Source organism: Neopelma chrysocephalum, unplaced genomic scaffold (genome assembly GCF_003984885.1).
Source record: "Neopelma chrysocephalum unplaced genomic scaffold, ASM398488v2 Primary Assembly neopelma1_89, whole genome shotgun sequence".
NCBI classification, from domain to species: domain Eukaryota; kingdom Metazoa; phylum Chordata; class Aves; order Passeriformes; family Pipridae; genus Neopelma; species Neopelma chrysocephalum.
This window is the reverse complement of record NW_020897751.1, coordinates 299,302-324,286: the sequence shown is the minus strand read 5'-3', so window position 1 is coordinate 324,286 and position 24,985 is coordinate 299,302. Positions and strand designations below refer to the sequence as shown.

Genomic DNA, 24,985 nt, shown 5'->3' with positions numbered 1-24,985 from the left:
AGCTTTTATCTCCCCAAAGCAGGACGACCAAGTTAAAAACCCAAACCGCCCCCTTCTTAACCGAGCAGTGAAGCTCAACTGAGTCCACACTTATCTGCTTTTAGAAAAATATTGTTATGCTGTAGGAGGAAGGACTTCCACGCTTTTCAATAAATGCATTGTTTAGAAGAGAAGCTGTTTAGAAGAGATTTATTAACAAGAACTATTATTATGAATGAGACACAACCAACCACAGCAGCATCTCATTAGTCCACGTATTGATATTGTTTCCAGGGCAAATTTCAAGCAAAATTCTGAGACTAAGCTTTTTTTTTTTTTTCAACATGGAGACTCAAATAAGGTTTCCTGTCCAAAATATTTAGAGATGTCGTTATTTTTCCAAGCTGCCTCCAATGAGTAACTTGAGGGGGAGGTTGTTTTTGTTTTGTTTTTAGAACCAGAACTAGTTACGGCCTCTCTATAAAGCAGAAAGAGGATTTCAGAGCAAGTAGCTCTGGTGCCAATATTGCAAAAATAAGCAACTTGCATAATCTCCAAAGCATTCATATGGAAGCTCTCCTTCAGAAAGAGGCCTTTGATGATGCTGTGGTTTTGACAGCAAGATCCTTATATGGATTCAAACCCCACAACACATTTCATACAGAGCAGCAATTGTAACACCCATCGCTGAGAACGTGCTGAATGAATGGAGGCCACAACCAAGAGACCCATGGAGGCCTTGGGGTTCCTAACTTGAAAGTCTCATACCAGAAATGCCAGAGGGTTTTGGCAGAGCCTTTGGTTTTATTTAGACACGGGCAGTTTTCGTAAGAACAAGCTCCGTGCCAAACGAGCTCCGGGCCAGGGACGTGCCCAGAGAGCAGCAAGGGCTGACCAAGGTGGGGGGTCTCTGCTGTTCTTCAGAAGCTGGACATCAACCTCCAGAGACAGGGGGTGCAGCACCATCTCCTCAGGGTTTGTAATGGAAGCAAGATAAAAGAAGTGTCACTTCTGAGGAGCGACATCAGTGGGAACAGAGCGTTACATCAATGGGAACAAGGTTAACCAGGCTGCACAGCTCCCTGACAGGGAGCTTGAACTCTTCACCTCTTAAAGCCACTCAGCACATACATCTGTACCTGATCTTTCCTTTCCTCTAAAGCCCCGTGTCCATGACATGGCTCAGAACCACACAAACACTACACAGAATTAAGGGGAACAAGCTCCATCAGTGTCCCTAATATTGCAATTTCCCTACAGCTTTACAAGGAAAACACGAACTGGAGACTTGGTGTATTTATTGCACACCAGTTGTGCTTCCCAGACCTCCAAAGGAGCAAACTGGCTGGCAAACAGAGGAGCACAGGCACTGTGGAACCCCCCCCGTGCAGTTCCACACTGCAGGACTACAGGCAGTCCTCGTGGGGGGGGGAATAAAACAGCATTCCCCTTGTTCCAGAGGGCTCAGAGCTCCCATGCCAGGCACTGTGGAATGCAAGGAGCCAGCACAGGGCTCCTGTGAGGAAAGAAGGAAAGCTCAGGGTATGTTTTGACAGGCTCTCACCACGAGGAATGTCCGAGAGCAGCATCGCTCATCCTGCAGGCAGGGGAGCTGAGCCAGGGAAGGGAAGAGCTGCCCACTGCAGCACCACAGCCAACCCTGCAACCCCCCCAGGAGGAACGTGGAACCCACCAAGAGTGACTGGTTTTACTCAAGTGATATTTTAGCAAGCAGAAGTTTATCATGCAGAGCCAGCTTGGAGGTATTGGTAAGAAACGAGATTATCCACAAGCATCACCTCCTCCTTCCCTCAAAAACAAATAAATAAATAAGAGAGATGACCTGGGCCTTCAGTTTCAGTGGAAGGTTCAGGGATGACAACACTCAAGCAGCACAACCCAAACCCTGATGAAATCAGAGCCATGCAGTGACCACACTGCTCAGAGACACACAGTGTCCCAATGTCACTGCAGCCCCCTGCCAAACACGGGCTGAGAGCACTGGGGGGGGACAGAAGCAGCAAGCTAAACATTTGGACAGTCTTTTGAAAAGCCAAGGAAGGACCACAACTGGCTTAGTTAAAAAAAAAAAAAAATTATCTTTCATTTAAACCAAGAATATACTTTCACTGTGATTTTAAACACTCGGTGGGAAAGAGACACAGCTCATTAAACTGTCAAAAATTAGATAACAAAAGACTGTATTCAGAACTGCTTTTGGAGAAGTTCTAGATTTCCATTATATTTTTGTGCAACATTGTGTTAAGCTCTACTGAATAACACAGAAGGACATGCAATAATTAATTTCACTTGTCAACAGTTAGATGGGGACATGTCCCATCTTGCTAAAATGAGAGATGTAATTTACGTTTCCTTTGTCACCTGTTATATCAGGGACTATGCATTAAGCAGGATTAAATTATGTTCATTTTTGTCAAAAGTAACATCATTATTACAGCCACAGGGATTCGCAGAGGAAATCCATTCTCCACAGGGTTTTTTTTGTGAAAATGATGTTAAGCACTTAAAAATTATCTATAACACATAGGTGTTTTGCATAAACTTCCATGCCTGGGTACCAAATTTGAATTGGAGAGCTCCAACAGTGCTCAGTAGTAAAATCTGATAAATCCCTTCTGCTTGTTTGTTAGGAAAGTATTTTTATGTATGCCAACCTCACACAAAAGACTTGGTTCTGTCTCTCAGAAAAATGCCCAATTACAACATCTGCCCTTTGCTATCCCCAAATCTGGAGATCACATCAGTTCAGGAGCTTCTGGAAGCAGGAGGATGGAGCAGGAGGAGCTGGTGCACGAGGCTCATGTCAGGTTCTGATTTACAGCTGCTGCAGGAAGGCTGCACAGGGACATCACAAGCACAGAAACTTCTGCCTCAGGATCCCAAAGAGCAGCTGATCCACAGCAAAAGGCAAAAATTTGCCAGGAGCCCGTTCCATCAATAATCTGGGAACCAAAGGGAGGGGTGGGAGCAGCCGTGGCTCAGGTACTGTCACGTCAGGAGAACTTTGCTGCCTGTCAGATGGCTCCATTACTCACAGGTCTGGATCCATCTGTTCCCATCAGAGCGTGAAGTGGCTCAGGGTGAGCCCTGCACAGCTCTTTATTGCCACACACATCTGTTCTGCCTCCCTTCAGCCTCCCCACTGCCCCAGCACAGCAACACCCCCCACCCCACACCAGCTATAAAATATCTACATCAAAAGAAGACAAACACTCTCCAGCTGGCAACTGTAGCCTCACCATTTAGTGCCCATGAACTTCTAGGAAAGCACATAAAGCATTTATGTTTGAAATAGCTTTCCTGCTTCCAGGGTGCTGCAAAAACACATCCTTCTCCCACGCAGCTCCTCTGGCTACTGCAGAATCCTGCTAAACCCCAGTGGGGCTGCAGCTTCCAGCCAGCTGTAGAGCACTGCCAGGCCCTGCACTGCTCCCAGGCCCCTGGGTCAGCTCTCAAAGTGCTCTCAGGCCACCAGGTCAGCCTTGGCTTCCTGAGGACACCTCTCAGAGCTGCCTGCCAGCCTGACTCTGCTCCTCTGCACAACAGCTTGGATACTGCCAGGAGTTCCCACCCATCACATCCTCTGACAGAACAACCTGCCACCAAACCACTCCCAAAGAACTGGAGACCTCTGAAGAGGGAGTAAAACCAAACAGGTCTGGGAAAGCCCAGGTGTCATGAGCACAGGTGACAAATAAGCAGGTGAATAACCCACCCAAAAGCATGAGCTGAGCTGATGGAACTGTTACAGCCAAGGATCCACAGCACTGCTCAGACTCTGATTCTTTTTTTTAAACTCTAATTTTTTTTTAAACTCTAAATACTGCTTGGTGCCTAGAGAGAATCCCCAAATGGTTTGAGTTGGGAGGGACTTTAGAGCCCACCTAATTCCAACCAGAGCCTGAGGAACAGCTTCTCTCAACTCAAATCATCAACACCTACAATCCTGTTACCTGTTCAGAGCACACAAGGAGAAGCACTAGGAGGTAACAGCAGCCTGGAAAAAAAAAAGAAACTCACAGAAGTCTAAAAAGCCTCACACTGTTTACAAACACACAAATCTCTCTACACATGCATAAAGGTCTCTGAGTTTGGTAAATCTGCAGAAGAACAGGGCTGTAGAAGGAAGAGGCAGGACACGACCTGCCTGCTTATCCCACCCCAGCCAGCAGCCCCAAGGAGAGGCCCAGGCCCTCCTGTCCTCACCAGTGTTATATAGTGTAGCATTATATATGTCTAACCTTGATCTTCATTAAAAAACTACTAAGAAATCCATTTATATCCACTTATATTTATACATGTTTCCAGGGGCAGGAAAAAAAAAAAAGAGACCAAACAATGCCTTCCAGGGGCAAACACCTGCCCCAGATCAGCAAGATCTGCAGACACCACCAGTCCTCCCATCCCAAAGAATAACTGACTTGGGTGTAGTCAAAACAAGAGCACAACCACAAGTGTTTACAAGTGTTTACCATCCCCTTTCCCCACATGTTTATCTAAAGAGGAATCTGGCACTGAAATAGAAGTATGGAGTAGGTGAGCTCAGTTCCATCAGCTCTACAAAAGGTATCCAGAATCTGCTCCCCAGAGCACAGCTGCCAAGTTCATGTGTATATTGAACATTAAACCTCACAGCAATGCCACTTTGCCCATGGATAAAGTTCTCCCAGGTTTAGCCTTGGAGGAAATGAACCCAGGAGAGCTCAAAGGAACTAAGTGCACTTATTCAAACACCACTCCATCTGCTTCCTGGTAAAAAACATTTCCCTCTCAAGGGACTGGTATGTGAACTGTGTCTATCATCTGAAAAATCACACAAGTTCAGCTTTGAATGGCTCTGATTCAGCCTGTGCTCGGTGTTTCAGTGATTTTATTCCCCCCTGCAAGGTGCTTGCTCTGACCTGAATAAAGCAGAACTGAGTCACAGCTGAAAAAGGCAACGTTTCTTCTCTGCACTGATCCCACTCCATCAGCTCTGCTGGGGACTCTGGCCCCAAACACCTCAGTAAAGGAAGACAGAAGGAAAGAAAGGAAACCTTCCATGTTTGCAAACTATGCATTTCCCATTTAAAACACAAATGTTGTGTTACTTGTGCCAAAACAGACTAAGTAAAAAGAAAACAACTGTAGATCTGTAACACCAGACCCCAGCCCAACACTAGGACAGCACCTGCAGTTTGGTACCAGGAGCATTTATTTTAATCCAGCTCATGCTTTCGTATTCCCACCTACTGCCAAAATCTACCACAAAAGCAAGGGACAGAACAGATGATTCTCTAAGAGATGTTTATTTTGGGGTGGGTTTTTTTTTTAAAAATTATTCAGAACAAGTTCACTGAATAGAACTTGTCCCAGATGCTTGACCTGCTACAGAACATCAGACAAATCCCTTCTCCCCCATGGCAGCTTTCTAGGAATAAATCTACCTTATACAAGACAAAAGCATTAAGTCCATCAGTTTTTCTGAGAATATTTCTTGCAATCTAAGACAGGAACAGACAAGCGTAAGAGGCAGACCATCACCTGAAATGCTTGTTCATGAATTCCATCCCTAACCCTTGAGCTGGGTAGAGAGGAAACAGAGGTCACAGGTTCACAGGGAAGGTTTTGGATGTTTCCACAGACTGAAGCAGGTGCACTAATGGTTTTGCACCTTCCTGCTCAGCCACAGTAGGACAGAACACAGCAAGAGACTCCCTGTTATCCAAAATATACAACTGGCATATAAATACAGGCCCAACCTACAATTCCAGGCTATCAACAAGATGTCAACACACTCCCTGTGCTTGAACCAGTCCAGATAAGCAAGGAAGGGATGTCCCAGCAGCAAAGGCTGCTCTAAGGCAGTACTGGAGGAGGTAGAATTAATTGCCATAGTACTCAAAGGTTCTACAAACACCAGATAAATACACTCAAATAATGCCATGAGTGTAAATCCATCCTCCTGCACCAGCTCTCCCTGTTCACAGCCTCCAGCAGAAGTGATGGAGCTATAAAAGAACTCCCTCACCACCACCTGCTCAGCCTTCAGTACACTGAATATCTTCAAAAGAGAGGAAAAAACCTCCCCAAGAATGCAGATATTGCCAAAGTGGCTCTCCCTGTGTGACACCCTAACACAACAGTCTCACCACAGTGTGTAACTGTGCCCAGGCTGGAGCCAGGGGAAGGAGAGCAGGAACCAGGCACAGCTACAGCTAAATTAAAAAGCCACTCTTATTTGCCATTTCACTATTTCTCCTCATTGAAAAATGCAGGCATTTAGTTTGTTTTAAATCATCTCCCAGGTCGAATGTGGGGAAGGTGAATACCTTGGCTGCCAGACCCAGCATGCTGTATGTAACCCAGGGTGTTCTTCTGCCCAGCAAATGCTCCCATCTGGGAAAAACTCCCATTACTTTCTCCTGTTTGGGTGACTGTATTGAAAAAAATGTGGGGTTTTGAAAGTCCTCCAGAGGGACAGACTCTCACCTCCTTTCACTGCACTGAACCGCTTTAGAACCTGGAGGGAGACAATTATGATAACAATCCCTGTAAATCTGTCTAAATGCCTGCAAAAAGAACACTTGAAATAAAAGCTTTCACTTGGTCAAATACCCCGTGAGCTCCCCAGCAAGGCAGGAGAGCAGAGGCTCAGGAGGGGCCCAGCAGCTCCCAGATGGGAGCAGTTCCTCAGCTCTGAACTCCCTTCCCAGTGATGGAAAGGCAGTGCAGGACCCACCAGGTGTCACAGCTCTGACCACTGCACCCACTCCTCACCCTCAGCTTTAGGCTGCCAGCAACTTCTCCATATGGCTGCATTCATGGAGAAATGGGATTTAAATTCACTCACTGAATTAATAATAGTGTTGATTTAGCAGGGTATTAATCATCCTGCTGACTTCTGTGGGTCTCAGAACACTGCACCACACTGGAGAGACACTCATTTTACACCTCTCACCGACTTGGCTGCTGGAGAAAACCCTGTTCAGAGCTTTAAAAAAACAATTCCATGATAAACAGGCTTTATTAGACGTGGAAGTGTTCACAGAGAGTTAAAACTCTCATCACAGAACTCAGAGGCCTGTGCTGGAATGAGCAGGCTGGTCTCCATATCGACCTGGCTCAGAAATGCCACGACAATTTCCCCCAGCAGCAGATAATGAAAACCTATAAAATCACATCTCAACCATAATAATTCATATCCCACTTTCTATTGCTACTCAAAAATCCATCATTGCACAGCACTCAGTAATTGCTAACCTTAAACAAATACAGATTAATGCCACTTTTTGAACAAATCCCATCTACACCTTCTCCCTAATTGTTTTTCAGCCAGTCTTCCCAATAAACAGGAGGATATATTCAATGTAGTCAAAGCCCTGCTGGATTCCCAAATACATGGTACAGTTTTTCAAGTTATTCCCAAAGCACATTCACAGGTCACACCTTTAATGAAACTTTAAGACCAGCACACAGAGAACAGGGATTTTCTTTCTGCCTCTGACATGTTATGTAAGGAGCCCCAACAGTTCCTTGCCATGAACAGACCCTGAAACTTGAAATCAGTGATGATATTCAACACCTCTTAACATATGCCTAAGAGCCAAAATCTTTACTACCCAAGACTTCCAGGGCTTTCCTTTCATGCTGGCAGACAAAAGCACCAAGATCAAAATGCTGAAATGGGGAAGAAACGAACAAAAAGAAGCCAGCAGAGAACAAGGAACACGGCGGGGGTGGAAGGGAAGTGGTGAAGAACCTCATTAGTCAGGCAAGAGTTTAATTAAAGTGTGGAAAGTGCAGTGCTGCCAAATCCCAAAATGAAATCATTCTTGAGCTAGAGGTGTACAGAGCCCCAGAACTGGGAGCTTCAAGGCAAGGGAAATTTAGTGCAGTGGCTTTAAAAGAGGAGCCAGGAAAGTGAAAAGCAGAGCTGTTGGCATTTGTTTTGTGTTGAGTCACCAGTCAGCCAGACAATGCTGGGGGCATCTCTGTCACCTCTGCCCCCACCCAGGCCAGGGAGGAAGGGGCTGGCAGAGGAGTCACCCCCAGCACACCTAAAGACCACATCAGACAAGGGGAATGGCTGATACACCAAGGGGCAAGGCAGCTCAGGAGGCTCAAACCCGACACAAATTGTTTGAAGAGATTTCCTATTGGCATGAAAGAGGTGGAAGAATTACCAGGAGAGCTGCACAGCACCAGGAAAAAAAAGGAAGCCCAAAAGAGGAGTAAAATTCACATCTTTGGAGAGTTTTAAAAGCACACCTGGACAAGGTCCTAAGCAACTTGATGTAGCACTGAATCCAGACATGATCTGAGTGGGTGGAAGCTGCAGAGGTTCCCTCCATGAAAACCACCCAACAATTGTCCAGGTTTGCTGCTCATTAACACTCACAGGGAAAACTTGGGAAATTTGAGCTTCTTCCAACTTGCACACTGACTAAGCCATGATAACTATCATTTAAAATATCTCTGCTTCCTCCAAGATGATCTAATTCTCCATTCTAAAAGTTCCTCATGTAACCCCCCCCCAGGCTGTGCTCAGACACAATCACCACCCATCCAGGAGCACAGCTCTCACCCTCTCAGGTGTGACAGGTAATCACTTCTGTGCCCATCAGAGACCAGCCCCAGCTGAATGTCCTAATTGGATCCAAGTTCAGCTCCCAAGTTGCCTCCGGTAACTTTTCAAACCACAATACCACCCACTGACACTTGGATTTATCCCAGTGCCTTTTAAACTTTTAATCATCTGTCTGTCCATTTTACTCCAGCTGTCATTAACCCACACTGAGATGGCCACACTGTTACTGAAGTCTCCCAGCACCACACAGATTCCGTGTCCTCAGCTCGGGCACAGCTGCCAGCTCTGCTCGGCAGAGGAAGGAAAAGAAAACCTATTTCACAGGCCTGTTGGGAAGAGGGAATAGCTCCATCCTCAAGTTAAATCACCTGAGAGAGGGGAGCACCTGCAGGGACACTCAGCCCAGAGGGTCACTCATGCAGCTAAACCTGCGCTTTTGTTGGCATCACTCAAACTTCCAAGAAACCCACACGTTTACCTCAATTTTACTGCTGCTGGAACAGGCAACACTGCTACTACTGCTCAGCACTTCTTCAGGGGAGTCTGTATGTAAATTCATTAACTCTTTCTATACAAGCTCAGAGAGGACCTGCATTTCCAGATTGCCACTAACAAACATTCCTGCAGCAGCATTCCTCTGTGCTCCTGGTAATGCTGGCTGGGATACACCTTCTAAAGCAAGACAGGCACGAAAAAAAACAAGATACATATAACTTCGGGTTTATTTGACTTGAATTTTGTCATGAGAGAAGCAGCTTGAAATTTTTAATAAAGCCTTATCCAAAACATTTGGTGGCGACATTTGTTTAGACTTCTGTCTGTAGGGAGAGCCAGATAATCCTGCCTACACAATTTCCTTGAGAAGGTGATCACAGAACTTTAATATTGACCTATTTGTTAGCTTGAAAACCAAGAATAAAACTGACTTTATAAACAAGGAGGAGGAATTTTATCACCATGCCCAGCACACAATCCAAGCAGCAGACAGAAATTTGTGTGCCTTCCTCTTTATTTACTTTATGCAACCACTTGCATGTTTAAAAAAGCTTTTCTTTGTCCCTTCCCCTGCCAATAGAAAAGGCTCATTCTGATCTAAGCACACACACAACCAAGACACCAAGGTGGTTGTAAAGCTTCCCAATGTTTTCTGCTGAATTAGAGATTTTTTCATGAAGTTATTACTAAAGTATAAACAAGGATAAGAGGCAACAAAAACATCCACGCCACAGTTTTCAACTTTGTTAGGTAACCCCTGTGAGGTCTGGGGAAAGGCAGGAGGAGAAAACAAGGCTTGCAAGGCAAAACCATCACTTTCCCTGGTGGGAAATGGCACATTCTTCCCCTACAAAGAGTTTCTGATTTCCCCCAGTTGCTGAGCATTCCTAACACCCAGCCCGAGCTCTGGCCCAACACAGAGATCAGAGGGTTTCCAACACCAGGTGATTACAGCACAACACATTAAGTAACTTGGAAGGCTAATTCCAGCAGGATCCCAAAACCCTCTAGGCAGAAATAACAGGAGTTACTCACCTCACGCTCCATGCTGAGGAAAGGGAAAACTGAAGAGCCCCAAGGGGAGCTGGTGCTGCTCCCTCAGCCTTTGTGCTCTGTTCAGTCCCTGCCCTCTCCCCCTCTGCAGCTGCTCCTTGTTAGGCTGATGGTCACCCAGCTGCTCCTGCTGCACTCACAAAGCCCCTCTGGCCCAGGTGGGACTCATCCCTCCAACCCACCAAGGGGGGCTGCCACCCTCTACCCAGCTGGTTTTGTTCTGAGCACAGAGCAAAGCTGCCAGGGGGGAGAAAAATCCCAAATTCAGAGAGACAGACACGAGGCTTAACATTGTGTTCCCTCCTTGTTACTTGTTTGTTAAAAGCAACCCCCTTGGTGGGGGCTGAGAGAGCTGGGGTTGCTCAGTGTGGAAAAGAAAAGGCTCCAGGGAGACCTTAGAGCCCCTTCCAGTGCCTAAAGGGGGGGTTATAAAAAAAGAGGAAGAGACTTTTTGCCATGGCATGGGATGATGGGACAAAGGGGGAATGGCTTCCCACTGCCAGAGGGCAGGGTTAGATGGGATATTGGGAAGGAATTGTTCCCTGGGAGGGTGGGGAGGCCCTGGCACAGGTTGCCCAGAGAAGCTGTGGCTGCCCCTGGATCCCTGGAAGTGTCCAAGGCCAGGTTGGAGCAACCTGGGACAGTGGAAGGTGTCCCTGCCCATGGCAGGGGGTGGAAGGAGATGGTTTTTAAGGTCCCTTCCAACCCAAACCTTTCTGGGATTCTGTGATATATTAGCAAAGTTCTTAAATCTCTGTCCTAACAGATTGTGGACCTTTGCCATAAAACATTGACCCTTAGCAAGGAAAGGTTTGCTGGGCATTGCAAGGAGAAAATACCCAGTCCTAGAATCACAGAATCACAGAATCAGCCAGGTTGGAAAGGACCTCTGAGATCACCAACCCTTGATCCACTACACTGTGGTTCCCAGACCATGGCACAAACGCTGCAATATACTGAGAGCAACATACATAAACATACAAAACACCTTGTAGGTGCTGGAGAGGAGGGACAGCTTCCCCAGCCAGTGAGCAGCTCTGTCCTTCAAGCTTCCTGCTCTTTCCTGAAGCACACACAAATTGCCTCCTTCCTGCAGCAGCAACCACCCTGGCAGCCCTCCCTTGCATACAAATCAAGCTCCAGCCCTGGTGCTCTCACCACAGCCCCAAGTGCAGATCTGACACCACAAAGACACCTCCTAAAGCCCGGGAATGCTCGCACTGTATTGAGAGAGGTGATTATTTTTAATAGCCACTCTGTATCATCAGTTTAAGGGAAACCAACTGCCCTGAAAAACACAGTATATTAGGTACTATGTATCTATTTAGAGGGAATGTAACACTAATTACATTTTTTCTCCATTTAGTGTTTAAATTAAGACCCATTTGTGCTCATTCCTTGCGAGCCACACAAGCTGCACAAAGCAAGCCCATGCCCAGGCAGCCCCATGTCAGCCAGGGATGTCACCAACACCACTGGTTTTGGATAAACCTCCTCCTTCCCAGCTCACACCTGCAACATGAACTGGTGGATTTCCAATGGGAACAAACACCCAGTTTAATGTCAGAGGCCAAGTATCCCCCAGAAGGTCCGAGCAGCACTCCATTTACTGCAGGAGGGGACTCAAAAGGTCACATTCAAAGGGCAGCCGTTCCAAGAAACTAAATATTTACTTACAGAAAACCTGAGAGAATCCCCACAGCTGCCTCAGCCTTCCCTGAAAAGCTCTTTTTGTATCCAGACAAGGGAGGATTCATAAAGGTAAATCATCTGCTTGCACAGTAACTGCAGAAATTCCTTCCTTCCAGGCCTCTCTGCTGGGATAACTCCCGGCATCACCTGCACTCCTCCAACCCAAACATTGGCTTTTCCCACAGATACAAATCAGAGAACCCTGTAACTGCAACCACAGAGCTGCTGAGGTTGTGCCCAGTCCAACATCTCCAGCCCCACGAGGGATGCCTGGCAAAACAGTTCTGTGCCAAAAAACACTTCCAAAGAAACCAAGAGAGGGCAAAAAAAAAAATCACGGTGGCCTTAAAATTCAAAAAATACAAGTCATTTTCTGCTTGACTGACTGCAGAACCAGCCCAATGTAAAGCAACCTGCATCTAAGCTTCCCACTGCACCACTAAAGGTGGGACATTTGATCTCACCTGAATTGAGAAAACTACAGGAAAGCTGGAAATATTTGATGCTGAAGCTCTGCTCAGTTCACTGCCAGGGATTTGGCACCAGTACTGATGGAATATCCATTTAAATCTGTATCACAGCACTCTGCCAGATTACTGTTTCACTGACAGTAATTCCAGATTATTTTTCTAAACTGGGATAATCTTCACATAAGCACAGTGGGAGAGGATGTCTGGAAATCAGTATCTCCAATGCTGTCTTCCAAAAATCAGTCTCAACCTATTCTGAGTGGAAAATGCCCACTGAAGTTTTAGGCTCCCCCAAAACCTCCCAGTAGGGCTCCAATTCTTAGAGTGGAAGTAACAATTCTGTCCTAAAGTCGTCATCAGTCAAAGGTCTGAATAAGATGATCCAACCAACTATGCTCTACAACACGGTTGCTTTGTGATTATTTCTCTTTCTGCTACTTCACATGCATTCTTGCACAACTTTTTGCTAATAATTGATCAGAAATTCATTTGTAGAAACGTTGTGCAAAGACTGATCATGGCTTGTGCTGGGTCGAGCAGACATTTCAGACCACCACATGTTTCTGTTCAGGTTTGCACCTTAGAAACCAAACCTGGGAGAAGACAGAAGAAAAGGCAGAGGACAGGGAGAGGTGCAAGTAAGAATTATTTCCCACTGGAGGCTCTGGAGTGTCAAGTCAGCACATTACATAAAACTAATCCTGCCAGCCACTGGTACTCAGCCCTTTGAGCAAGGCAGGAATTAGTCACAGGCAGCAGCTCTACCAGGAGGCACAACAGCTCAGGAGCACCAAGAGGAGAGAAGGAAGGAGGGCTGATGGACAAGGTGAGACTGTCCCTCCTTAGGGATGGGGTGGAGAACACACCAGTGCCACAGGGAGCTCTGGCAAGCCAAGGGAATGGTGCTCAAACAGCTCTGGAGGAGCTGTGGGGGCCTGTTCCAGAGACCCAAAGGCAGTCTGATTTAAGTTGCAGCTTACAATGGAACAAAATAAACAACACCATCTGCAGTAGCTAATTTTGTTCCACCGGATCCAGGGAGATTCCTTGTCTCCTGATGGATGAGGCAAGGCCTGCTACTCCCAAGGGGGGAGTCCTGTACTCCAAAGAAAGCACCAGACACCAGATTAGAACCACAAAAAGCTGATGTTGATCCTCCAACAGTCCCAACCTCAGTGTGAAGGTGTCTGATAAAACCCTGTCCCAGCTCAGGAACTCAGAGTGTCTCAATAAGAAGAAAGAAACAAGCAGCTTTAGTACCACAGTGTCACACAGCTTTTCATGTGTTTTATTCCACTTCATTATTCCAAATTCTACCTGGATATCACTTCAGAGCTGTTCTGTAAAGGAAAGACTTTATGACCACCAGGTAATGCTGACAAACAGCAGATCATTTGTCAGTGCAAGTCACGGGAGGGCATCCCAGAGGGAAACATTCCCATCTCCTCTCTTCAGGACACAAGGGTTAATATACTGTGCTGAACCTCTGAGCTTCATGGCTCGACACTAATTACTGTGGAGAGAAAGGAAGAAAATTACTGGCTGATTAGAGCTGTGGGCAGAAAGGAAACAAGTGTCTAGTCAGAGCCTGGTTATTTTTCTCCTATCAGATTATTTACCTGCAAAATCCACATCCCAATTAAAGCTGCAAACAGCAATTAGAGCTGTTAAAAGTTTAGACTTTTTATTGAGGTTGGGCTTCTTCAGTCTTTTGTGAAAAAGTGCAGCTAACAGCCCCAAAATTGTCTTGTTCTCACAACAAGGATGAGGGGAAAAAAACCCCTATTGCAAGACTAAAGCCTCAGCAGAGGGGAAAAGAAGTGTTTCTCATTATATTACACTATTAAGTAAGGGAGGAAAAGTAACCTTGCAGCAACAGCACTGGAAGGACCAAGTGATGAGTAAGAACAGCATCTTTGCACCAAAGTTACCAGAACAAATCAGGAATACAGAAATCACTGAAGTGCTGTGATGTGCCATCAAATTCCTGCACTTATTACAATAACAATGATGGATGGCAAAGTGGGATATGAACAGATGACAACAGTTCAGCTGCATCCTATTTCTCATCCACTTTCCTCCCACCCCCATTATTTCTGATTGTCTGCCTAGAACCGTCCTTACCCTTTATTTTGGGAAATAACCACCTTCCCAGTGAGTCAGGGAGATTGATTTACATGGATCAGCAGGTTGTGGAGTTGACTTTCAATATCACACAACTCAAACCTCATTAGCTGATTTCAAAAACACGGGGTTATTACACTTACAGTGTCCTTTCAACCTGGGTGATATTCTTCAGATCTACAGGGAATTATGCAGATGTTCCTCACAGTGAGAGCCAGGAGGATTTTGCATTCAGGTGAGACACAGTACATCAAAATTTCTCTACCAAGAAGCTGCAAGAAGGATTTCCAGGGCTCATGTTTATGTACGAGCTCCTCGTGCATCTCAAACAGTCCAGAGAAGAAGTTGAGGGACTCAGCAAAATATCAGTGCAGGAAGAGGAAGATACAGCAACAGCAGCAACAAAACATATGCCTGCTCTTCTATTTTGATTAGTTCTGTCTCTTCAGACAGGCTCAAGGTAGATCTGTTCATGGGAAAAGCCTCACACAGCTCAGGGATCACCACGACTGACAATTGATATTAAGGTTCAAGCAGCACAGAGATGAACTCAGAGCTGGAGAGCTGCTGTAAACTCATAAAATGCAAGTTCTAATCACTTAAGTTTTGTGCTTAATAATTCCAGTGGTAAGCCAAGCTGCTCACTAGGTGAGTATAACTGTATTTAATGAAGTGCTTCAGAGAATGCCCTTTTCAAGGCAAATTGTGGCCAAAATAACTCGTTTAAAAGTATTTTAAACTACCCCGTTCTCACAAATGGCAAAAAAGGGAAATACAGTTGAGAACTAAATAAGCCCAACCTGAATACAAGACTCATGGGGTACTAGTTAGTGTTATAGAAAAGGAAAGTATGACAATAAAAGGTTGAAAGCTTTGTTATTATCTTTTGTTTCCTTTATAAAAGCTTGAAGGAGGCAGAGTAACAGAGCTGGAATTAAATAAAATTACCAGAAAACAGTCAGAGGGTTTTTTTTTTGAGGGGTGTTGAGTGGAAAGGAGGTAAGGGCTGACTTTACCCAACTTCCTTGGCTAAAAAGTAAATCTAGAGTTGAGCCCTGGCTCAGGTTTCCCCAGCCAGGTCCCTCAAACACCACCCAGCAGGGTCTCCATGTCCTGCCCGGTGTCTCCCAGCACCACCACCACAACTCAGCTTCTCTCATGCCTGCAAGACACGCACTTTCCACACTCCCAGGGCTGCAGGAAAGCTTGGAAGTGTTTATGAGTCAGAGTCCTGCCTGGAGCATCGTCAGCTCCTGCAGGAGGCAAACGGAGCTCTGTGCTGCCATCAAACCCACGGCTCCTTCGGACACACGGGGACAAGGAAGATGCTCCCAGGATTTGCTTGGGCAGAGCTGATTCCATCCCGGTGTGGAAACCCACACAAATTGTGTAAATACTGCCCTGAAAACTGCTGTGGTGCTTTGACATTGTAATTCCAAGAACAAACAGCCCTCTCTGGTGCACTCTATTACATAAAATGTCAGGCTAATCAGAGCAATTCAGCTTTATGAGTGTTGCCAGATCTCCTAAATGGGAGTGAAAACGGGGGTAAAAAGTGCTGGGGATGAGCCAGTTACACACCTCCCTCTCTTTGAAAGGACAAATGAAAATTAATTACAGCTGACTGACCACAACAACAAACAATTCCTTGGGAGAAAAGGAGTGCCTGCTGTAAATCCCCAAAGGCACACAGCTCTGTGCTCAGGTGTTCCTGCCTGTTCCTGCCCACTGAAACTGGAACAATTCAGCAGACCACCTTGAGGAGCAGGACTGTATCAAACCAGAGGCTCACTTTTCTTCCAGCCCAAGGCAAAAAAAGCCCAAATCTCTCCTCTGAGCCACCAAGAGCAGTTCTTACTTCCACGCTCGCCCAAGAAGTAGGTCATGAAAACAGCAGCTCCACCAAAGTGCCTGCCCTAGATCCAGAGCCCTGTGATCCACACAAACCAGAGCTGTGTGTGACCAGAGTGCTGGAGTGGGGAGAGCAGGGCCTCCTGCAGCACATGGAACGTGGGTATCACTGCTGCACACGGGGAAAAAGCACAGTTCAGCACAGGCAAAGGAGCTGCTGTGCAGAGAAAAACTGAATGGAGTGCAGGGACAGCAGCAGAAACAACCCACCTTTGGGGAAAGATGGGAAAAAAACAACTTGTGTTCAAAATGCTGTTTACAAAACAACTCCCTTCACGAGCGCCTGGCGTGTGGTATTAATGCTTCTGTCAAAATCCTGACTTCCCTGCCAGCTCAAAAGCCTGCAGAGTGTCACATCCTGCCCTACTCAACCCAGCTCAGTAATGAAGGGGAGTACTTCGTGGAGCTGTTTGTTTAAAATTACTCTCTCGAGCACTAAATGCCAAAAGGAAATATGGCAATGGTCACTCCCACACACACGAGCGACTGGCTGATTCAAAACTGGGATTTATTTTTCGGGAGTACGTGTGCAAATCTGAGTCACGTTCTCTCTCTCTGCACAAGGAGACTCTTAAAGCAAAATTAATCTTAGGCACCATCACTCCATTCAGCTCTGTGGTCAGAGAAATCCAGGGCTTTTTGCCTTCAAACCCAAGCCCTGTTTTGGACCATCAGCTTTTTGTTCCTCAGCGATGGGACTCCCCTCACCCGGCCAGGCCACCAGGAGTGGATGTCTCAGCACGTGGAAGGGTCTCTCCCTCCAACACCACTTTGCCAGGTGTCAAAAAACAACAGCATGGCCTCTGGTTCCTCAGTGCTGTGATGCAGGGCACTGACCTGCTGGATGAAAGCCAAACAACACTCCCTCCCAAGCTCTCCAGGCAGTTCATAAAGCATGGGAGTGGCTCCCCTGGAGCTTGCAACAAGGGGAAATTCTTTAATGTACTCCTTTAATTCAGAGGGGAGTATTTGGAGCTGGTTTCATCACCAGCAATACACACTGCTTGTAACACAGCTCTTCCTTCCTTAAGACAGAGATTTGCTTCTCTTGAATCCCTTCCACCCAAGTGCAAGGGAAGGATCCCACTCTCCTCTTAAATCCAACCCCCCCGAACCCGGGAGAGACCACACAGCGCTGTACTAGGGTAATTACCCACCTAATAAATATTTAGACAGTGGAATGTCTGTTATCACTGCGTCAGGAACAAGTCCCCTGAGAGCAGGAATAGCCTTGCAGGCAGCAGCAGCTCCCTGGGGAGCTCTTCATGCCGTTATGCATCACAAACATGCCAGGCTCCATCATCCCACCAAACGTTCAGCTCACCCCTTCCCCCTCTGCAGGAAGCCAAGAGGATTTCCCAAGCCACATGAGAAATTGGAGCATTTTCATTCCAAAAAAGGAATCACATTTTCCCCCCCCCTTGGGGAATCTCTGCACTTCTGCAGCTCGCTGTTATTTCGGGGAGAAATGAACTTTCTCTGCCAGCCTTCCCTCCCATCTCTCCCCCACAGGAATCTGGGCCATGTTTCGGACAGGTTTCCAATTAATTTAAATTACTATTAAAAGGCTGCTGCTGCACTGCATATTGACTGTGTCTGAGTTTTGTCTAGAAGCAGAAGACATGAATGGGACATGGTATATCAAATTATTCCCATTAATAATGACAGAACAGTCACGCAGGAAAATTTGTACATAAAAGCACCATCCAGACCCCACTTATCACTTTCTAACACACAACTTGAAAAACTCCTGCCTCGCTCTGGTGCCATCTTGGGCAGCCTGTTTTCTCTTAAAATCTTCATTTGTCATTTTTGGAGTTCCTTTGCCAGGCAGGAAACTCACTATCACCTCAGTCCAAACATCTAAGAAAAATGATGTGTTATAAGGATGTATATTTAAAAAATGGTTTAAGTGGAATGAATAACTCTATTTCCTTTTACAATAATCTGTCACAACCAATTCCCTTCATTTCCAGGCATACCTTGGAGCCCACTATTCTGATTACATTTCACAACCTGCACTCTGGACGATGAACATCCATTTGCTACTCCTTCTACAGACTTCAGATGGGAATCAAAAAGAGCACTGCATCAGTAAAAGTGATTTTTGGCAGGAGAAAACAAGGGTTTGAGACAATTAGCACCATGCCTTAATGAGAGGGTCTATAGAGTATTAAGTCAAGTGACAGGTAAGTGCAGAAATGATATAATCACAGCCTGGGTTGGGTTGGGAGGGACCTTAAAGTTCATCTCATTCCAACCTCCCTGATGTGGGCAGGGACACCTCCCACCAGCCCAGGTTGCTCCAACCTGGCCTTGGACACTTCCAGGGATCCAGGGGCAGCCACAGCTTCTCTGGGCAACCTGTGCCAGGGCCATGGACTCACAAGGACCATAGGCCAGGTTCTTCCAGTTCCTCCTCCAGCCATACCCGAAACATTCAAGTCCCCAGCCCAGACACAAGGCAGCTCCAGAAGCACATTTGGGGAGCCCGTTTTTCCTCAGCAGCCCCAAGGTACGGCAGGAACTGCACGAGCTCATCCAGATAAACTCACCCTGTGGCTGGAGGACACACGGCATTCCTTGGAAGAAAGGAAAACAGGGAAGCTTTGCCTGGCTGGGGGCTTTTCAGGGTAATAGGGTGGCACAGAACAGGGAAAACATGGAGTAACTTCAGGCTTTGGAAAACAGAAGGAGCAGCAGCTACACACACACTGTGGGACCTGGTGATGAGCACAACTGAAACTGTCACCATAGCACTGTCCCAAAATCCTCTCAAAACACCAACTTGTTCCACAGATCTTTATTCCTAAACCCTATAAAGCTTCCTGGGCTACGACCTCGCAGGGAACTGTTTATTCCCAGCAGGCTGCAGGACAGAACTCAGGGGTGCCAAGCACCCAGAGTGGTTTTGGTGTGGTGGTCACTCCCTGGTAGATCCTTCCCAAGTTATACATCCGGGGGAAACTCGAGTTTTAATCACTTCAATGAGCAGTTTCAGAGGCTGAGAGTTTCCACGTTGCACAGCAGCCCTTTCCTCCTGGGGAAGCCAACAATAAATCACCGAGATGAGCTCTGCCTTTCCTAATTCCTTAAGAGCTGCCAAGAATCCACAAAAAGATAGTGGACATGCTTTGTATTTTCCATGAGACATTAGTGATACCCCACAGGCCTGTCCTGCTGGAAACTAATTCCACATCACACTCAAGTGCTGCATATTTTCATCTTCATTAAAATGACATCTCATTTTGATGACCAATTGAGACTTTAATAACAGGAAGAAAACCCTTTGCCAAATCTTTAATAGGAAAAGGACAAGTCGTTTTCTTTTCAACATTAAATACTCAAGGGCAGAACAGCCCTTAAAGCCAGATCACCCTCAAAGAGTCCCAAAATAAGGTGAAATCCACATCAGCAATATCACAGGTGGTCTCTCACCCCAAGAGCACTTCAGACATAAGAAGTATTCCCCTGTGGTGAGCACAGAGTGCACAGTTTCATCCAGCAAGATTTATCAAGGACAGTTCCTCGTCCCACACACAGCTACCAGGGCCCACAGGAGCAGAAAGCAGCAGCTGGGATTTTGGGAAGAGTGACCACCAGCTGATGCTGCAATAAATGAAGAATTAAAAAAAAAAAAGCAAAACAAACGGCCCAAAATCTAAAACCATCTCTACATTTCCACAGACCCACAAATAGGAGAATAATTTAAATTGCAGATTTCTGTCAGCTCAACGTTATTTTATAGAATGGCAAAGTGGTGACTCATAGCACAAATCTGAAATGAAGTCATGAAAGTTATGTTTTACCCTCCAGACTGGGTGGGACCCAATCTCACAGAAAGTTTCGTCTTTAAGATGAGTCTTAAAACAGCTTTAGGAAATGAACAACTGGGGTTTTTTCTTCTCTTTTTTAGGCTTGACTGGTAAGGAGAGCTCTACCCATCCTGTCTGAGCACAGCTCAGGACACTCCCCATGTGGAAGAGGAGCTGCCCTGAAATTTTTCTATTAATTACTAGATCAACTTTCCCATCAGGGACCCTAATACAAAGTCTTGCTTACTCCCACGGGATAAATTATAGATAAAAAAAGGCAGTGTCATCAAATAACTGCCAAAAAACCCTAAAGCAACATCTAGTCCTCACTGTATAGTGCTCCTCTTTCACACACAGAGAGCCCTGAAGGTGGTTCTCTGGTTTGCTACCAAAATGAATATGATCAAGAGAATGTTTTAGCCACTTCCATACACCAAAAAATACTTCTGCTGGTCATCCCCTCGAAGTTTAATTCATGCAAAAAATAAATAAATAAATCATACCACCATCTAACAAAAAAAGCTGAAAAGCACAAAATTTTCAACTTAGCACTGCTATGCATTGCTCTATAATAGCCAAGGGCAGATTCCCTCCTCTCATTTGAAGTAAAAATGTTGAAAAAGTTTTCCTTCCTGCTGAACCTTTCCAAATAGCCTTGAGCCAGAGCCTCCCCTGTGGCAATAAATCCGGTGGGAGGCCACAGACCTGGCTCAGCCTTGCATTTTAATCAGTTTATCCAGCACTGGAGGGGGCAAGTGGCAATGCCAGCTACAAGAAATCTTTATTTTTTTGCCACCCTCTGCCAGGGTGAGGTGAGAGAGGAGTCAGGGGACAGCAAGTGCACACGTGTGGGACGAGGAGAGGGAAGAAGCAGGAGAAAGAGGAGGGTTGGTGGAGAGAATCGTCTTTACAGTCAAATCATCTCTTCCTAAGGACTCCCACAGCTTCATAAACATTCTGCTGGGTTCATATTTACCTCCATTGCAGCTCAAGCCACATCCCATCTTCCCTTCCAAACTGAGCTCAGCTGCATCTCTCTGGTGTGCAGCCACTGCTCCTATGGGTGTCCCAGCAGGGGAAACACTGCAAGTGCAGCCAAAGATCCAGTGACAGTAATTGTTTTATGCCCCTTCAAACCACTGGAGTGCCACCAGCTCTTGGGCTTTTTAATCATTCCTCTGAAAATTTACAATCAGCAGTGTGCAAGGTCAGGAAAACAGCAGTTGAGTTAATTAAAGCAGCCTGCCAGCTCCCATCCTCAGCAAAAACACACCAAAGTCTTCCAAGTCTCACCAGCCTTGCCACCACCTGAGTTTTGTGAGCCCTGGGCTTCACCTGGCAAATTAACTTGTTTCAAGCAAGAGATGAGCAATAAAACCACTGACAGCAAGGGAGGAGGTCACAGAGGAGCAGCACCAGGGAAGTTTTGGCCACACTACTGAGCAGCAGCTTCTCTGGAAGTTGATGCTGCATTGGTTTCAACCATAGCATAGAAATGAAAAAATGCATCAGGTACACATTGTACCTATGCTGAATAAGGGACAGTTTCAGCAGGATGTCCACTGCATCCTCCTCCCGAGGTTCCTCACATCCCACCCCACCTTTCCTTGGCACCGAGCAGGATCTTTGCAGGACACACTCTGTACTGCATCCCTAACACAGGGCTGCCTGCACCAAAACTCGGCCTGGGGGAGGCATTGACACAGGTAACCCTGGGCCTCATCTGGAGCAGAGAGAAAAACCTGCAGGGCACCCAATACCTGCCTGAAATCTGGCTGCACTTCAGCCTGGGGCAGTTGTTACTTCTTAGGCTTCCTGTCACCAGGAGTCATCATTCCTGATCTACCCAGAACTGCCAGGAGTAACTCCCACAGGAATGCCACACACAGCTGAGCCCTTGATTTCCTACAGGTATTTTTGCCAGATTTGAACCATACGATTCCATCCCAATCCAACCCAGCCACTGGCTACGTGCACCAGGAAACTCAGGAACAGGCGACTCTAATCTTTATGGGAAGAAAGCCACGAGCATTAGGCATTCAACACACAAAACAGGAGCATTCCATTGGAGTCCTTTGCCTACCACCACATATTTCAAACAGATTTATAGCTTGCTTCCTTGTGAACCTTTCTCCCACTGCCCCTCAGCCATATGGAGCTCTCACCTTGGGCAGCTGACCCTCAACACCCAGAGCACCCAGAACAAGCAGGAGACAAAGAAAGGGCTTCCCTTGTTTCATAAGGAAGTTTCCTCCAAGGAACATCCCTTTCCTTCTCGTTTTTTGCCCCATCTTGCTGGCACATAGAAAAGGAAACCACACTCAGAACTTTTATTCCCCCTCATCTTGCTTGCTGATACCAACTTTTGCCACTTCTGGTCTTCCCACTCAGCACCACAAACCAAATTTCCTCTTCACACGTGACCCCCCAGCTCCCAACAAGAGCACACACAGCATCAGCTCCAAACAAACACCAACACTCCTCATGTTCCACTCTATGAACTATTCCACCCTTCTCATCCCCAAACCCGTGGCCATCCACACATTCCCCCTCCTGGTACAACCCCCCAGCCAACTCCAGCACCTTCCCCACTGCAAACATGCCTGGGAACTCTCCCCTCTCCACCTCTGCAAGGCTTCTTCCACTCTCACAGAGTTGCAACTGAACTGGGAGAGGGGAAAGAGATGCAGCCTCTGCTACTTCTGCTCCAAGTCCACTTATTCAGCTCTGTCATATTCTTCCTACACTGTGGATGCTCCAGCCCTTTGTCCTCCTCCCCCTGCCCGGCCCTCCTGCCATGGACATCACCACCACTTCCAGAGGGGAAACCTACAAATAGAAATAATAAACAGTTCCTCCTGTTTGGTTATTCCTACTGGGAGATCAATGAAGGAATTTCTCATTTATGGTTCCTGCATCCTCCTCCCCAGGTATCTCACCCTCTGTGGAACTGCCAGGACAGACCGGGAGGATTCGTGTCTTCTCCCGGATCCCACATCTCCACACTGAGCCTTCCCAACTTCCTTTAGCTTTCAGAGCTCCTAAGCAAGCTGTGAATGCTTCACTCCAGCCCTATGACTCCCAGTATTACTCCCATATCATAAACCAAGTATTTGTTTCAAAGCCTGGACCCCCTCGCCCTCCCTCCTGTTTGATGTTATCCCAACCTCCTCCTTTACCCTTCACCCAGCCCCTGGAGGGGTTTTTGCTTGTTTTAAAGCACTGCCCTCTCACAGTAATCTGGTCTCTTGGTCCAGTTTCTGCCAGTGTAATTTATATCCCTTTTGTAAGAACTCAGCCATAAGACCATTTAGCATTTCCACCCTATTCTAAGAAAGCCCATTTAATGTATCACCTGTGCTAGGAACCAGCCATCCTGAGAAGTAACCAAGTAGAATTTATGGCACTAAAAACAACACTGCACAGACAAATACCTGATATAATCACTCTATTAATTGCACTTATATTATACAATCTCTTCTTATCTCTTTCCTAATACAATCCATAGACTCAGGAAGCTCATACAGCCCAGTCCTATCACAGAAAAGGATCAATTACTCATCAGCCATAACTGATTGATGTGAGTCTAACCTGTCCCAACCACCTCCAGGAGCAAAGACTGAACAGCTTTCCCAGGAAAAAATTCAGCACTTCACTACTCTTACTGCCAACAGGGATTCCCAGCACCTACCAAACCACTCTGCTCACACTGAGAGCTCATTATTTCTCCTACCCAGCACAGATTTGTCTGGTTTTCTGCTTCCTCTTTGCAGCAACCTCCTTTCGATTTTCTCTTCATTCTGAAGAGCCCCAGTTCCCGTAATTTCTCCTTGAAGATCATTTATTCCAGGATTCGGCAGCTCTCAGGTCTCTGCTCTCTCCCAGTGCTCTGCACAGTTTCTCAAGTGCAGTGTGATGGAAAGGGTAACTCATCTTTGCTGGGAGGAGATAAATGGGCACATTACAGTCAAAAGGAACCGTCAGGATGCTGGATCCCGACCTGCTCCCTTGTTTCACAAGGATCCAACACCTGCCTACAACCAAAAAGATCCCCAAAAACTAATGACTGCAACACCACAGACAGTCAAGAGCCCAGCTGCCAAAAAAAACCAACAAACCAAGCAGTACAACCCAACCAGAGCCAGGAAGGCTTTCTAATTATCACTCCCTGGGACACAAGGAAAATCCTCCTCCTTCCCCAAGCTCCTGAAGGAGATGGTTTTGGCGGTATGATTTTAGTGTGCCCACACCTCAGTCACGTCCACTCAGCAGCAGCAAAGCATCCTGGGCAAACAGGAGAGATTTTTAATGTGTTTGTTTTTTTTTTTTTTCAATGTTTTCTCACATTTACTGGTACACTTCACCCAAGGAGTGAAACCAAGCATGAACCTGAGCCTCGTTAAATTAATCACAAAGGTCAACTTAAATTTAGATGAATATAATTTTTTTGCCGGGCCAGAGCACTGAAGGAGACAACTGAAACGATAATTATGAAAGCTGGAGAGGCTGTTCCACACCTGACCGGGCTCCGGGGGGGCCGGTGTTAACCCCGAGATCGGCACCGCACAAGTCACACCTCGCACGTGGGAAGGACCGCGCCGCAAATATGGGATCGAGACACCCGACACCGACCGAACCTCCGGCATCCCAGCGCTGCCAAAACACTCCGGCAGCGCCGCGGGAGCGACCGGCACCCCGGGGACACACGGCTCGGCACACACGGACACACGGCTCGGCACACACGGCACGGGGGACCCCGCGGTGTCCCCGCTGTGCCGGGGGAGCGCGGAGCGGCTCCGCCACCCCACTAACACAGCTCGGGGCTGCTCCGCCACCCCACTAACACAGCTCGGGGC

General features: G+C 46.6%; 1 protein-coding gene across 2 annotated transcripts in view; it reads right to left on the bottom strand.

The window, feature by feature from the left end:
* MCU (mitochondrial calcium uniporter) overlaps positions 1-23,985 on the bottom strand; it is an 84,819-nt gene extending 60,834 nt beyond the window's left edge. The window contains exon 1 of one of the 2 annotated variants that reach the window (XM_027692982.1): positions 23,863-23,985. In XM_027692982.1, the coding sequence (XP_027548783.1) occupies positions 23,863-23,970 (108 nt within the window). In that variant the 5' untranslated portion in view covers positions 23,971-23,985. Of the gene's footprint in view, positions 1-18,701; positions 18,759-23,862 lie in introns of those variants that run through there. The other variant, XM_027692983.1, reaches the window with a different exon arrangement.
* Between the last annotated feature and the right edge of the window lie 1,000 nt (positions 23,986-24,985).